General features: G+C 45.0%; 1 protein-coding gene across 1 annotated transcript in view; it reads right to left on the bottom strand.

The window, feature by feature from the left end:
- OTOA (otoancorin) overlaps positions 1 to 10,987 on the bottom strand; it is a gene marked incomplete at both ends in the record, with an annotated part of 36,092 nt that extends 25,105 nt beyond the window's left edge. The window contains 10 exons of the mRNA XM_082490759.1: positions 2,310 to 2,449; positions 2,903 to 3,009; positions 5,771 to 5,874; positions 6,086 to 6,321; positions 7,682 to 7,813; positions 9,280 to 9,367; positions 10,292 to 10,319; positions 10,412 to 10,442; positions 10,534 to 10,562; positions 10,909 to 10,987. Of these exons, the coding sequence (XP_082346885.1) occupies positions 2,310 to 2,449; positions 2,903 to 3,009; positions 5,771 to 5,874; positions 6,086 to 6,321; positions 7,682 to 7,813; positions 9,280 to 9,367; positions 10,292 to 10,319; positions 10,412 to 10,442; positions 10,534 to 10,562; positions 10,909 to 10,987 (974 nt within the window). The remainder of the gene's footprint in view (positions 1 to 2,309; positions 2,450 to 2,902; positions 3,010 to 5,770; positions 5,875 to 6,085; positions 6,322 to 7,681; positions 7,814 to 9,279; positions 9,368 to 10,291; positions 10,320 to 10,411; positions 10,443 to 10,533; positions 10,563 to 10,908) is intronic.
- Positions 10,988 to 14,957: the final 3,970 nt, after the last annotated feature.

Below are 14,957 nucleotides of genomic sequence, written 5' to 3' on the forward strand. Positions count from 1 at the left end.
TCCTCCGCAGCCCCCTCCTGCAATATTAAAGTCAGCAGTTCCATTGACCTCTGCAAAGCACAACCACAGCCATAGCTGGCAGAGGGGAGTCCTGCCACCCAGGGCAAGCGCCGGCTGCAGGCCGCCTTCAGCCGTGTGCTTCTCTGCTGCCATTACCCGCAGCCCCGCGAAGGAGGTCTGAACCGTGTACCGCTCCTCTGGACTCTAAACTTTGTAGTGACGGTGATGAATTAGCTTGTAGGAAGCCTAAACAAATCCCCTGTCACTGCAAACAACTAGCCTTTGCTTTTATAATTTACTCGGGATGAGATCGCACAAAGCCTTTCCTGCTACAGTCTCTGGTTTTCAGCAGTTCAGTGACGCAGGCACAGGCAGAGCCTAGGCAATGATGTCCAGATGTGAACTAAATCAACAGCAGACAGTGCTGCAGCACTATCACAAACTCAGTAAAATTCTGCAGCGCAGAAAGGCTTAGCTGTTAATTCCTCTAGTCCCTCAACAACCACCTCCTCAGCCATATAACAAAACACTGCTTCAGCAGCCCCTCTGAATTCATGGGGTGTCATCAAACTACCATACAAATCAAAGAAACATCTGTAACTGCATTTTTATAACAAATAATTGCCTTCTGATGCATTATTGCGCAGCCACCAAGAACTCTTCATCTCCTTTGGGATTAGCAGCAATGAATAATACTACTTCTTAAAAGTAAAAGTGCATTTAAATCATCAGTATGGTTCAAGTGAGTAATATAAAATAAGTGTGTTGTAAAAATGGAATATATTAAGGATTATGGAGCGTGACACTTCTCTCATCTGTGAGAATGTGGCACCTCTCATGAGTGGTAAAATAATTTCTAAGATTCCTGACACTGAAATTTAGAGTGTGGGCATAATTCTTCTCTCACGTACATCCCCGACAATCAGCAATACTTCATGGAAGTCAGTGAGTTACACTGCAGTAATGACAGGAGGTCTGAAGCCATGAAGCATATTCTCCATTAGTTTAAAACTCCAAGGTATCCCCCAAGGAGACTACAAATAACTTCAGACAGTGGTGTCTTGGGACTAAATACATCCATTTATATGACAGTGTAAATGTAAATGTGGAGTACGGCACTTTCTCACAGGTAGCTCTTGCTCATTGTGTATTTATAAGAACAGTTTATTTTGTTCTTTTCATAGAACGGTTTGGGTTGGAAAGGAACTTCAAGACCACCCAGTGCCACCCCCTGCCCTGGGCAGGGACACCTCCCCCCAGCCCAGGTTGCTCCCAGCCCCATCCAACCTGGCCCTGAACACCTCCAGGGATGGGGCAGCCACAGCTTCGCGGGGCACCCTGCGCCGGGGGCTCACCGCCCGCACAGGCAACAATTTCTTCCTAAGATCTAACATAAATCTCCCCTCTTTCAGTGGGGAGATTTCAGTAAATGGTTTCAGTAAAACCGTTCCCCCTCATCCCATGGCTCCCCTCCCTGATCCAGAGTCCCTCCCCAGCTCTCCTGGAGCCCCTTTAGGCACTGGAAGGGGCTCTGAGGTCTCCCCGGAGCCTTCTCTTCTCCAGGCTGACCCCCCCACCTCTCCCAGCCTGTCCTCCCAGCAGAGGGGCTCCAGCCCTCACAGCATCTCGGGGGCCTCCTCTGGCCCCGCTCCAGCAGGTCCATGTCCTTCCGATGTTGGGGGCCCTTTGGATTCAGGTTTTTATTACTGTTGAAGTAAGTTCAGTGCTGATTTAACAGCCCTGAAAATGCAGTTTCCTGCTTACACACCCAACAGTCACATGTTTAAATATGACTCATGTCCACCCTGCAGGATGTAAAGAGGAGAGCAGGATGGGCTTTACACCCCTTCACTGCGTGACCTCCCTGGTGACACCCAGGCCGACTAAAAACCACTTGCAGTCCTGGCTGGCATGAGCTAAGATTTCCTCCTTAAATCCTGTCTGTAACAAGATTTCCACAAAACACCTCCACCTTCTGTGATTCAAACAGCCAAGGCAACCCACGCCCTGCTATCCCAACTTGGGTTACTGATGGTGTGTACAATGATGGAGCTTTGACTGGGTCCCCCAGATGCTGCTGTAGTCCTCTTACTAGTGCTACAGACAACTCCCTACTTAGCTAATTAGGCACACCTCCAAAAATTCATGAATTAGCAGTTCTTCACTGTTGTTAACCAGGGTTGAATTTCAGCTGGAAGGAAAAAGCCATGCCACATCAACAATTTCATCAGTTACTTATTGCTCCTCTCTTTTCTCCTTATTTGTTCTCTCCAAACACAGCCATAAAAGAAAAAGAAAAGCAGTCTTGCCTGTAGATAGTTGAAGTGTTTCTCATATCAAATCCTGATGAATTTATTCTTTCCAGGAAAGCTTGTGCAAGCTCTGGTGTGATATCATACACTGTGTCCAACTGCTTTGTTGCGTTGTCATAGTTAATGAATAGTCTTATCTGATCAGTACAAACAAAATCACGCATCAGGATTATGAAACAATTACATCCAATAAAATATGTTTGACTCTCTAAATTAATTGAGTCCTTTCATGTTATAGAGAAAGAAAGAAGACAGATTTGGATAATACAGTATTTTTGAAAGCAAAGCTGAGTGAGCAATCCTCTGTCAAACTCAAATAATTTGAGGGTCTTCCATCATTGGTCCCTATCTTTGTTTCAGTACAAGTCAAAGAAGTCTGATACAGATAAATAATTACATATTAATGAAAGGCACTTTCAAATTCCAAAAAGAGAAGAATATTTGCTTGACAATGGATTTGGTTTCAATTTCTATTTAAGTAATTAAAACATATAAACTTCTTTTTCATGTTTAAGTTTGCATTTGTGTTCATATTGTTTGTAGCTGACATCACTTGACAATGATATATTCAACCACATTTTGTTACTTACTTCATTGAGACTGATTTTCAGAATTTCTTCTAATGGGAGATGGACCATGTATCTTCCTAAAATCCATAAGTTTTCTGCACTGACCCAAGAAGTCGATTCACTGAACTCTGTTTTGTACAAATACATACTCACTACAATGTTAAGAAATTAATTATTTTTCAAATATATTGTACCCAGAAAATTGTTATCGGTGAAAAATAATAAAAAAATCTGCAACTCGGAAAAACCCTTAGCAGAGAGAGTCAGGTTCCTGCCATTAGCTAGATTTTTAGTACCACATTTTTATGAGCCCACACATTTTTTAACGAAAATGAAATAGCAATTCAAATGTCTCAAATTTTCTCATATGAAAATGATTACTGTTTTATGTTGTTGAAACAGAAAATGGATAAAGTATGGGACAGGAAAAATTAAACCAAGAGTATTAAATGTGGAGAAGCACTTTTTAAATTCAGCTTTCCTAATCAAACATATCATTCAAGAACACCAGGAAGGCATGATACTTTGTAACACTTTATACACCTTATATATTATTATTGATGATGCCACCCATTTCAGCAATATGCAATAGCGATAATGGAGAAAATGAAAAAAATCATTCATACACCTATACGGAAATAGGTTGGCAAAAAATACAAAATGTTGCATACTAGTTTAAAAATGTCATTCATTTAGCAACGTTCTCCCAAGGACTGAAAATGAAACCGAGATCCAAACATCCCCTAGAAAAAAAAAAGCATTTATGGACAAGGTGGGTACTCTGAGCTACAAAGACAGTTTTTTCTCCAAAGTGTCACAATTTGGATGGCTCAACATGTGATGCTGCTGGACATATTCCTTAGCAGTGCTGATACTCACAACTCTGTTAAAATAAAATCATCAGTCATTTTGCAGAGTTTTCAGTATCTGAAAAAAAACAGCCTACAAATATCAGAAGCTGAAGAACCCCATTTAGGCAGTGATTGTTTTGAAAACACAGACCTAAGCTCCTCAGCTGAGACAAGACGATGCTCCCAGCAGACCTGTCTATCAAATCTCTGTTTTTTGCAGCGATATTACCTCCCGTTACCACGAACATTAAGAGAGTTGAAAGATATGATAGAAGAGTTAAACAAAAACTATCACAATTTAAGGATGTTGACAGACTTGCAGTTACCAGCCACGGTAGCCATGATCCCCAAAAGATCTTTTGTTATTTTCAAATAAGGTACAAAATTCAAAAGTTACAGCCTCCTGTTTTTGTGAGGGCTACCAGCACACTTCACCTCTGAATACCTCCACATTTTTAATATGAAACATGCAAGAATTGGCTGAGCAGCAAAGAGATTTCTTGAAAGGTCTCTTCTACGTCCCTCCAGACAGAGCAGCCACACGTCCCCTGCTGCTCACCCAGTGACGCAGCTGCAGGGGCCGCCCGACAGCGCGGGGAGAAGCGGTGTGATGGAAAAGCCCTCTGCGTTTCCACAGGCACAACAGAGACGGCAATGAGCCCTCCGTCACCAACACCAGCAGAAACACTTGGGAGGTGGCCCCGTGGGCACCACAAATAGGAGGCTTCTTTCAAGTTTCCTTTCTGCTGAGCTTCAGTGAGGAAGACGCTGCTTCTGCAGGAGGGCTGATCCCTTTCCCAGGCGGTCCCGGTGCTACCCATGTATAAAGGGAAAGCGAATAAACGAGGCTATTGCAGGTCTCGTCTGTTGCCCTGCGCTCCGAGCTGTGACCCACGAGTGAGCTTTAGACTCGCCAACCTGGATGTTGGTAGCAGTCCAACCGTGCCTGCTCAGGGCTGACGGGTTCACGCCACCAGAACGAGCTGGTGGTCAGCCCACACCCGACGCCTTCAGGTGCATCTACACCACTTTGCGTTTGAAGCAGCAACCAGGACGTAAGGGGGCATGGCCATCCTCTGCCCCTCCTGAGCTGGGTGATCTTTTACGAACCGGGGGCTCACTAATGTTTCAGACACAGCCCCAGGTGCCTGATGCCGTGGGACTTTCCCAGGACTGCCGAGGATCGTCGGGCCAGTCCTGCATCCCTGCCTCCCCAGCAGTTCCACCTCCAGCAGCATCATGAACTTCTCTCTACCAATTAATGGGTTACGCTGACATTTTGAAACAGCAGAATTCCCACAAGCCAAATTTAGCTCCAGTGAAGCAAGTGGCCATTTTGCCTTTGATTCCAGGGAAAGAGGAAGAACATACGCATCAAAAAGTCTAAAATGCTCCCACAGCAGCACTGCTGGGACGTTCAGTGAAACCCAAGCACTGGCTCCGATGCGTCGGTGCCACTGCCGCTTTACAGCCCCTCGTGGAGCCTGTCCTGCACTGCCCCAGCTGTGGCACATCTGTTTAAGACACATTAACAAGGCAAACAGATGTGGTAAAATGCATAAAATCTGAATTAATTAACTTTGGTTTTATCTTGTGCCTTTTCTGAATGAGTCAGTGCCGTGTGCAGTAGAACTTTCACAACATCCCGCATTTCTTTTGAATTTTTAAACAGTGCATTGGCTAACGTATTCTGAGACAGATCTATTTTTCTGATCTGAACAGGAGGTCAGAAGTGAACAACGCACTTGTGCAGAGTACCTGACAATTGTATCCTATTTAAGTCTTAGAAAAAGGACTTGAGTAGACACCTAGCGTCTAGCTCTGTGCAGAAGAGATGAAGAGTAAGCATCTTTGGAGAACTATTTGCCGTGAATAACAAATATATCATGTTTACTGTATTCTGGAGCAAAGGTATTCAAGACAGCTACTCTTAAACAGACTTGTGCTAAATTTGGGAAACAATTCAATATAACGGATAGACCTTTTGCTGACTGTTTTTCTCTTATGATAAGAAGAAAATACTTTGTACGTAACGTACCACTCATGTTATGGGATTTTTGTAGCATCTGCTTCATCCAGCCATACAGAGCTCTCTGCGTATTTGCTGAGGTTTTGTCATAGAGGTCCTTGAATACAGTTGATCTAAGTGATACAAGGGCAGGTCAGTTCACTAATGAGTTAGCTTTTTTTTTAAATGACACACACGGACAAATGTTTTTAGAAACAGCAACACATAAGCAGAAAGCTATATCTGGAAAATAGACTGAGACCGTATAGTGACCTCTTTTTAAAAGCATATATAGTCAGCAAATACTATATAGTGTTAATTGTGTCTGGAAACTGAATGGCTTACAAGTTTCTGAACGCATCCTCCTGCAGAATGTCTGGGAGGCTCCCAATGACATCAGGTTGGAGATAGTTCACCGCTGACACCCGCAAAACCTGGCTTAGGATATCCACACAGTCCAAAGCACTCAGAGCCTGAAAGCATTTATCCAGTGTTACAAGGAACAAGGTCCTGTTTACTCCTGGGCTTTGAAGAATTCTCTCTCTAGTCTTGTCCCAATCAAGAATAATATTTCCCATTTCCTGCAGGCAACAAAGGGTTAAAAGAACATCTCTTTCAATATATTTATATATTGAATGTCTCTTTCAATATACATACATATATTCAATATATTGTTTGTTTTGAGGCCTGACAGAAAGCACTCTATAAAAAATATGGTGCAAAATACCGGCTGGTTGCATTATTTCAGATAACTCCTTTCTGGCATTGGCCAGAGACCAGCTTGAACCTTTTGACAAAGTCAAATTGAAAAACAGAAAAAATAACCCAAATGGCTGAAATTATAGTGCGTGTGCTCATGAAAGAATTAGTTACTTGGAAAATGAAAGGATATGGGGATTGAATGGGTATTATTTCATACATAATTTAATAGGCAGACATCTCTAGAACAGACTTTTCCCATGCAGCATTTCTTGCAGCCGTTACTACCAACTTCCCCTCCAGAAGATGGGGCAACATCAAAGAACCAAACCCAGGGAACAGAGTCACCCTGGCTGGGGGTGGACTTTTAGGGTGCCCCCTCTCGCAAGTCGCTGTGTCCAGGACAGCCAGTTCAGAGCTGATAGTCCCAGGACCGGTGATTTCTTCATTCAACTTCATCAGTCCTGGAAGAACCGGGTGTGCCATTTGGGAAGGTGAAATTTACAGTAATTGAGAGGGCTTACGGCGTGCTGCTCGGGCTCCCAGCGCGCCGCGCGCCAGTCCTGCCCGCTCTGGCAGCAGGAGCTGCACCACCACTGTCTGAGCGGTGAGGTACAGCGTTTGCTCTGGGCAGTCGCCTCATGTGCCCAGGGAAACGCTCTCCCTTTCTCCCAGATCCATTACTCCCGCACCAGGCTACGATCTGCCCCTGGCCGCGGGGGCCCCCCGTGCGAGGGGACCTCCCTGGGTGCGCTCACCGACTTTGAGAGGTTTTTAAGATGGGTCACACCGGGAATGCACCACAGAGACAAGCGATGTGCTGTGCTGCCTCCCCTCACAATTGCCTAGCAATTTGCTTGCACACTCCCATAACTAATTAACAAAATAATTTCACCTTCTTTAGTCCTCTTGGGTCTCTTTCTAGCCACGGGAGAGAAGCAGATGCTTCCCGAGAACAACTGGTCCCACCTACCTTAGGTTCTTGCGTAGGAAAGTTAAACCACTCTCTGGAAATGTGTTTCTCTCCACTGATTACAGAGAAAATCCAGACGAGTGACTTGGACTTGGCACCAAACTTTTAGACAACAAGAATTAAGTGAAACAAGTCCAACCTAAGGAGAGGGGCTCTCGGAACCCAAGTAACTGCATGGCATGCACTGCGGGACCCCGAGCCCGGCCCTTTCCCATCTACCTAAACCATTGACAGCAGCTTTTGCTTTCCACAAGTGCAAAGTGACTTACAAGATGGTCCTTTCTGCTGTTGAAGAGACACTTCATTGCAGTTTGGAACTGCTGCTGATCAAGCTGTTGGAATTCGGACAGCAGTTGCCTAGGCTGGTATAAAAGGTTCTTCAGGTAACTTTTTATGGTCATCTGAAGTACAGAAAAATATACGTAATATACATAAAACTCGTACTATTGTACTGGGGTTATCTTTTACTCCCTGAAAATCTCCGCTTAAGCAGAGATAAGTGCTCAGCTCCTGTACTGTCTGTGTTATCAATGAACACAACACAAACTGTAAACAAAAATAATCTAAGTGTAATGCTGAAACACAGCAATTTTTGAATCCTATTCTTGGCCTCATGAGCGAGTCCTCGCCAGTGAGCCATTTAACAAGAATGCCATTTAACAAGAATGCTTCTCACTTCATAAAACAAGAGTATTAATGCTTCTCTGCTTCACACAGCAGAGCTGTGAAAAGGAACCCTTTAAAGAGCTCAAAAAAATCAGGTACTGTGTGCATATTATTATTACTTAAAAAGAGGAAGGAAATGTGCAATTAGATGGGAGGAAAAGTCTGTACCAGGTCGTAAGGCAAAAATATTCCCTCTCACATCAAACCGCATTACCAGCTAATGATCTCGTGCCTGTTTTGAAAATCTAAGGGGAATTATAACATCGGAACAGAAAGCACTGTAAGGCTCATTAGCACCAGACTGGAGTAAAATCCCTCCCAATCCCTGGCAGAATTATTTCAGAATTGGTTTGGAATTTGAGTTGAAACTGTCCTTTGTTGTCTTTGCTTAGCTTGCATTGCCACCAACTAATCTGAACACAGCCAGGTCCTTGTCCAGGGGAACCAGGGCCGATTACAGCCTTAAACTGTCAACACATCTAATCAAATGGGGAGAGGCAGCGCCACTCTCCTGTGGGTTCGGATGAGCTGTGGCAGTGAAGTGGAGCGTGGGGAAAGGTGTGAGCGCTGCGGAGCTGCAGGGCCGCGGGCTTTTGGGAAGGTCTGAGGCTCAGAGAGTGCACATCCGACACTTTCCTTTTCCCGAGCGTGTGCAGGGAGGGGGTCGAGCTTTGATTAGAAGGCTACGGCTCCACTTAATGCAGCTGACAACTAATCACAATGACCAGGGATAAAGAACAATCCTGTATCGCTTCCGCATTGACAGTTTACAAAAAGAGTTCAGAGGAGCCTTAAAAAGCGGATGTGTTTTGCAGGATGCTCTGGAGCCTCTTCTTCCATCAGAAGCAGTGCAAACTACACCCACGGTCAAAATCTGGGAGAAACCTGCCATTTTGTGGAGAAACAGCATGTGTATACAGTCAATTCAGGAACAATGGCTGAGCCTCAGAACTCCTAATTTCTGCTTTCCATCAGAGGAAAAGCAAAAAGATCTTCTTTCTCATTATTTCTGCCTTGCACACTACTGCAATCTTGGGGGAAAAAACAACCCAAAACCCTATTCCTATTTCCTACTTATCTGCTATACGGTAGATCTGTTAGTTAGCTCGGTTATTGACAACCTAGTCCTGGTTACAGAGGTAGGTTGCTTTTTTAATTCCTTTTTAAATAAGAATTTTCATGCATTTTAAACGGCACAAACCTGTAGGCTGCTAAAAGTAAACACAACTTCCTGGGCATGAAAATACGCCATGACTTTTGTGAGCATATCTGCTGTCCAGACATTAGAACTGTAACAGAAAACAGGACCAAAAATGCCAGTAAAATAATACATGTAAAATAGCAGATTACAAGACAAAACAAGAATAAGAAAAGCAATCACTGTTACTAACACCATAACGACACGAGTATTCAGCTTCTTGGCCTAACAAGACTAACAGCTGACCTATTTAATGCAATGAAAACGTGTGGTTCAATTGAGGAACAGAATTAACTAGTTATGGGTTTTTTAATCTAACTCTACAACCACCCACAATAAACTCAATTTTCGAAGACGCTGCGGTTGGTACTGTCTCCAGGCATGAGAAAGCGGTGCCGTGGCTATTCCGCAGCTATAGCTGCGTGTGCTGCCACCCCGTTACGCCTGTCCTCATCTGCCTGTCGAAAGAAAGTACGGTGACCGACGTCTGCTGCCTCTACCTCAGCAGAGTCTTTAATTTCAGCACGTCTTCTTTACACAGCCATTGATTTTCTCAAAATATGTAAGAGTGGAATTGTCTTTGAGGCTTATATTGCTCTTTCAAATTTAGACAAAATTAGCAAATAATTCAAAACTCGCCGGGAGCTGGAGGAAGTGGGAGGGACGGGGGATGGAGCAGGACTGAAAGAGCAAGATGGACAGAAAGCTGGAACTGTACCTAATTTCCTTACGAAGCCATTCTGAAACACATGAACAAAGTTAACTATCAAAACTTTTGAAAACTGTATCAGTTATTTATTTTCAGCCTCATTCTACACATGTTTTTTGCTTTACTGTGAAAAACAGCTTTTTCCTGGTTAAGAGGAAATACTCCTCACAGGAGATCTGAATCAAAGTAATCATATGTGCCAACTTCATTCTGCCCATAATGTTCCAGTTTCTGTCGAAATGAAACAGATCATATCTGAAGTGCAAGATAATACTGAAAATCAAGATGGGGAGAGTAATACATTACCTCTGAAAATGAAGTATATCAAGGAGGGCTACACAGGAAAAATGGAACATAAAAAGTTATGGTGAGACATTGTGTTTTAATTCCTTTTAGAAGCGTAAGTGGGAAAATTTTGTACGTTACCATTCAGATATTTCCCAGTTATTACTTCCTCCTAAGGAAAAAATTATAAATATATTTAATAAATTATTATTTTTAGATTACAATGCAAAATATTAGTAGAGAGATCAAATAAAAATACTAACCACAGCTTTGTGTAATAATGGCGGCAAATCTGTAAAAGATTATCCCATTACTAAAAGCTGATTTAATGTTGTAGCATTCAACTGTGCTATACAAAAATACATGTATTGTATGCAGTGAAACTATATATACACATATAATCTATTTATAAGCATTTAATACAGTTTTGATTAAATGTATTTACAGAAAAACAGTGAAAATAAAAGTCTATTAAATAATAAGCAATCTTGGTTAAATTCTTTGCTGGCATAGCTCCATGAAGTCAAGAGAGCAGAGAATATGGTCCTAGTTACTAAACAGTACTGCATCTATTTCACCACACGTAGCTTTCTCCCGCCACACAAAACACATCCCTCACACAGGAGTTCTGGTCTTACCTTCAGAGTTCTGACTGCGTGTAATCTCAGCGTGATTCATTGATATCAATAAGAAACACATCTTCAAAAGTCTGGACATTTCTTCTAGTGGTGATTAGAATCAGAAGATATTTGGATTGAAAAGGAAAATAAAAAGAACAGAGTCAAAAGGCAATATTCACCCAAAACTTTCGTAGCTATAAATCAGAGACAGCCTAAGATGTGGAGTACGGACAGATATCAGAATGATCTAAAAGTGCTTGCTCCCAGTTTTTTAATTTAGATCTTTTTCCAGGATAGACGTATCTTTTAAGCAAATACAAGTCCGCCAAGTGTGCCTGTGGAGCCAGATTTATTTCCCTTTACCAAGCAGCTGTTTTAATTTTCTTTCTAGTAGCACCATTTACTTACTAAGCCACATTCCACCTAAATATTACTCAAATGCAGTTTTGTTAAAGCAAACAAATCCTTTTAAACTCAGATAAAATAGAAAAGAAATAGAGGGTGTGAAAAAGGGAATGGTAAAGCAGCTCCAAACAAACCCTAAGCTTTCTCCAGCTCGTGGGGTTGCCTGCACGACCACCGCCGGCTGCCTCCGGGACCCTCTGTCCGCCGCTGCCCACGCTGCACCAGTGGTGCCCCGTCCGGTGCGGGCGCTGCGGGCACGGGGGGTGTCGGAGCACTCCCCCTGCCGCCGTCACTCTGCGGGACGGGGAGAACGTCCTCCCGCCCTTCCGAAGCGGAGGGAAAACGACACGTTTGGGAAATGGAGTTCAAGACTGTGCCACGTCATTTAGAGGGACCAAAGCTCACTCCAGTGTACTCATGAGAAGCGTACCATCAATTTTTCACCAGCAGCTAGGACACAGATTCTATGGAAATACCTGTTTCAGTAGCTCTTGCTATGCCTGCTGCCCTGTGCTGTGCAGCATAAAGATCACCGAAAGATCAATTAGCTGAAAGGGGAGTAATGGGATACCCGGAGCTTTCCACCAGGGTGTCACTGATTCTCTGACAGTCTCACCGCCGTCCTACATGAAATGAATTTGTTGCTTTCCATCTGGTTCCCAAAGGACAAGGACAGACATTGCAATAGCGCGAGGGGGAGCAGAGGCTGTGCAGAGCTCGCTCACAGGGGTGTCTCGGCAGCGCTGTCCCCCGCAGCGCTGGGGACCAGGAGCCGCCGCGACCGCGCTGCACTGCGCGCTCTGCCTCTGCGGCCGGCCAGGCCCTCTGCCCCGGCACAGCACCAGCCCTGCAGCCAAAACAACCAATTAATCCAGGGCGTGAGATGATGCCCTGCTCTACAGATTGCAGCTTCTTACACTGGGATTAGTCCCTGATTTCAGCAAATGCCACGGACAGCCCCACCGGCCAACTTCGCTCTGACCCTGAGATGACTTTGTTAGGTTTTCTCTCCCTTTCCTCCATTTCAAGGGTTTATCTGCAGCCGCACTTAATTTCTGCATTTCATTTTTGTTGCTGAATTTGGGTCAATCCTCTCTCTCTCTCTTCTTTTTTTTTTTAATAAAAGTTCTCTGCCACGGCTTGAGTTACAGATCTGAACATTTGATAAATACAAACGCCTTTTTTAGATTGTTTAATCTCATATATCAGCAAGGTACTTTTTTACGAAAACATCTTTACACAGCCTCCAGCAATACTTCAGTCTGTCGCAAATGTTTAACTCCCGTCCTGTAACAGGAGTGACTCAAACTGACGGATGATGAAAAATTTAAACATCAGACTTTAAGAAGCCACCCCCTCCGTCCCGCTCCTGCACACACCGAAACCCTTCTCAGCTATTCCTTTGGGAGCGCCACAGTACACGTCTCTCATTCAGACGTATCCTGTTTCCTGGACAATGAACTTTCTTGTGTTTGTCTCTGCCTTTGCCCTATAAATTTTGCAGTGAGGTTTGATTACTCTGCATAGTTTAAATCATGCTACCAATGTCAATCCTGATTTGTTTATTACAACTGATTCACTTCGACCAGGGAGTGTATTTTAATTAAAGCATGCTAAATTAATATAAGAGGAGATTAAATGCTAAGGAAAGTGCTTTTTTATCCTGACTAACTCCGGTGGACAATTAGCAGGTGCAGAAAAAGTCTGCTGTGAAACAGCCCTGCTGACAAAACAATCTGCGGGATGAAACAGCGCCTTTCGTCAGTGAAACGTCTGTTTGCAGAAGCTCACTGCAGATTTTAGACCTCAAATCACCCTGTGGGGAATCTCGTGCAGATCCCATCCAGCATTTCCCCAGAGATCGTTCCTTGCACACGGCAGCTCACGCTGCGATCCGATCCCCGAGATGTCACCCTTGCAGGACTCCCCGATTATGAGGAGTTTGCAGATTGCCTTCTCCTCTTCCTCCCTGGACAGACGCTCTTCCTTGTAAAGAAATCCTAGACATTTTATCGCTCACCCCAACGCAGTCGTTGCCTTATCTGAAGCCTGGTAACCAGAAAGCTAACCTCATAATCAGAAGTCTTGCTGATAAGCCCTTGCACCGCCGGTGCCCACCCTGCTGCTCGCCGCCAGGCCCCCGGCACCCCTGCGGGAACGGCCCATGTGCAGCGGGGAACCTCGCGGGGCTCCGGCCGGACACGGGGAAAGGGGAGGGCAGGAGAGAAGGCAGAGACGGTGGGTTCTTGGGCAGAGCCAGGACCCCACGGCATTCGACCTGCCTCCCTCACCGCGCTCGCGGCGCAATGAGCGGGGCGGCTCCAGGGGGGACCCGGGGCGCAGGGACCGGGACAGGGACCGGGGCCAGCACCGCCTGGCAGCCACGGGGGTCTGCCCGCAGCACCCAGCCTGCGGCCGGGGAATGCCTCCTCTGCGGGGGGCTCAGGGGGTGAGGGACTCCCGCAGGGGCTCAAGAGGACGCTTCTCCTCCTGAGATGAAGAGAGCTCGACGCGTGGCATGGGGGAACACCCAGGGCCAGGCTGGTGCTGCCCAGCGCCCCACTCCCCCAGCCGGGCAGGGGCCGGGGCCCCTCGGAGCAGAACACGGACTGTACCTGGGACCACCCAGCAAAAAAGGGGCTGCCGTTTCTCTGAGACGAAGCAGTTCCAACTTTGTGTTGAGAGTTTCCGACTAAATCATGCCCTTGATCAGCACCTTTCTCCCGCGCAGCAACACGTCCAGGGCCACCTTGACAGAAGAGAGAGCTCAGTTACTCTCCTGGGCAGAACACCGCAGCCCAGTGAGAACAGCGAGGTGCTACTCGCACATCCCCACCCACAGCAGGGCAGGGACAGCCGAGGGACGAGGCAGGTCCCCCGAGCCCGGCAGTAGCGAACCTGGACACTGGACTTGCAATATACACTTAAAAGTACTTCAGGCAATTTAATCAACTACTGGACCCAAGAGTTTCTTTGCACGGGCTGCGTGAGCAGACATGAACTGCACACAAACACACCCTCAAGGTCTGGAAAGAGAAAGCAGTGCCTTCCCTTCCTGACACAGTGAGCCATCCTGCGCCCACTCCTTCGCAAGGAACTCTCATTTTGGAAGTAGGGGTGTAGGTACAGTTCCTCGGGGCTACTCGCCGCATTCAACAGACTAAGCAGGGTTTTGACCATGTTGAATTTAAGCTTACTCTGTTCATAGCTTCTCCCTGTTATTGCTCATGTTTAATAAGTTTTACTTCCCCATCTCAATTATAAGAATACCTGTTTAAATACAGGGAACAAACCAGGAAATCATAAGAAAAAACCCCACTGTTATTTACGCTGCACCTTCTGTCCCAAAACCTCTCAAAGCTATTACAAACCAAAGTCCTAGGTCACAGGACTAAACAACATGAGACGTGAAATGCATAGTCTCTTGTGTGATTTTTAAGCTGTGGGATTGAAACATGTAAGTACCTTTGAGTAAGTGTGTCTTAATACATATTTGCTACAGGAAGCTAAATTCATTACATGTTAAGAAACACGTTTTCCCACTAATAGATGAGTACAAATGAAGGTAACCAAACAAAAATTAATGGATTCACCCCCAAGCTTACATAGCTCATTTTTCCAACATACGAATCTGACTGTACTCTGTGCCAAAATTCATCAGC

This window comes from Vanellus vanellus (assembly GCF_965231255.1).
Source record: "Vanellus vanellus genome assembly, chromosome: 14".
NCBI lineage: Eukaryota > Metazoa > Chordata > Aves > Charadriiformes > Charadriidae > Vanellus > Vanellus vanellus.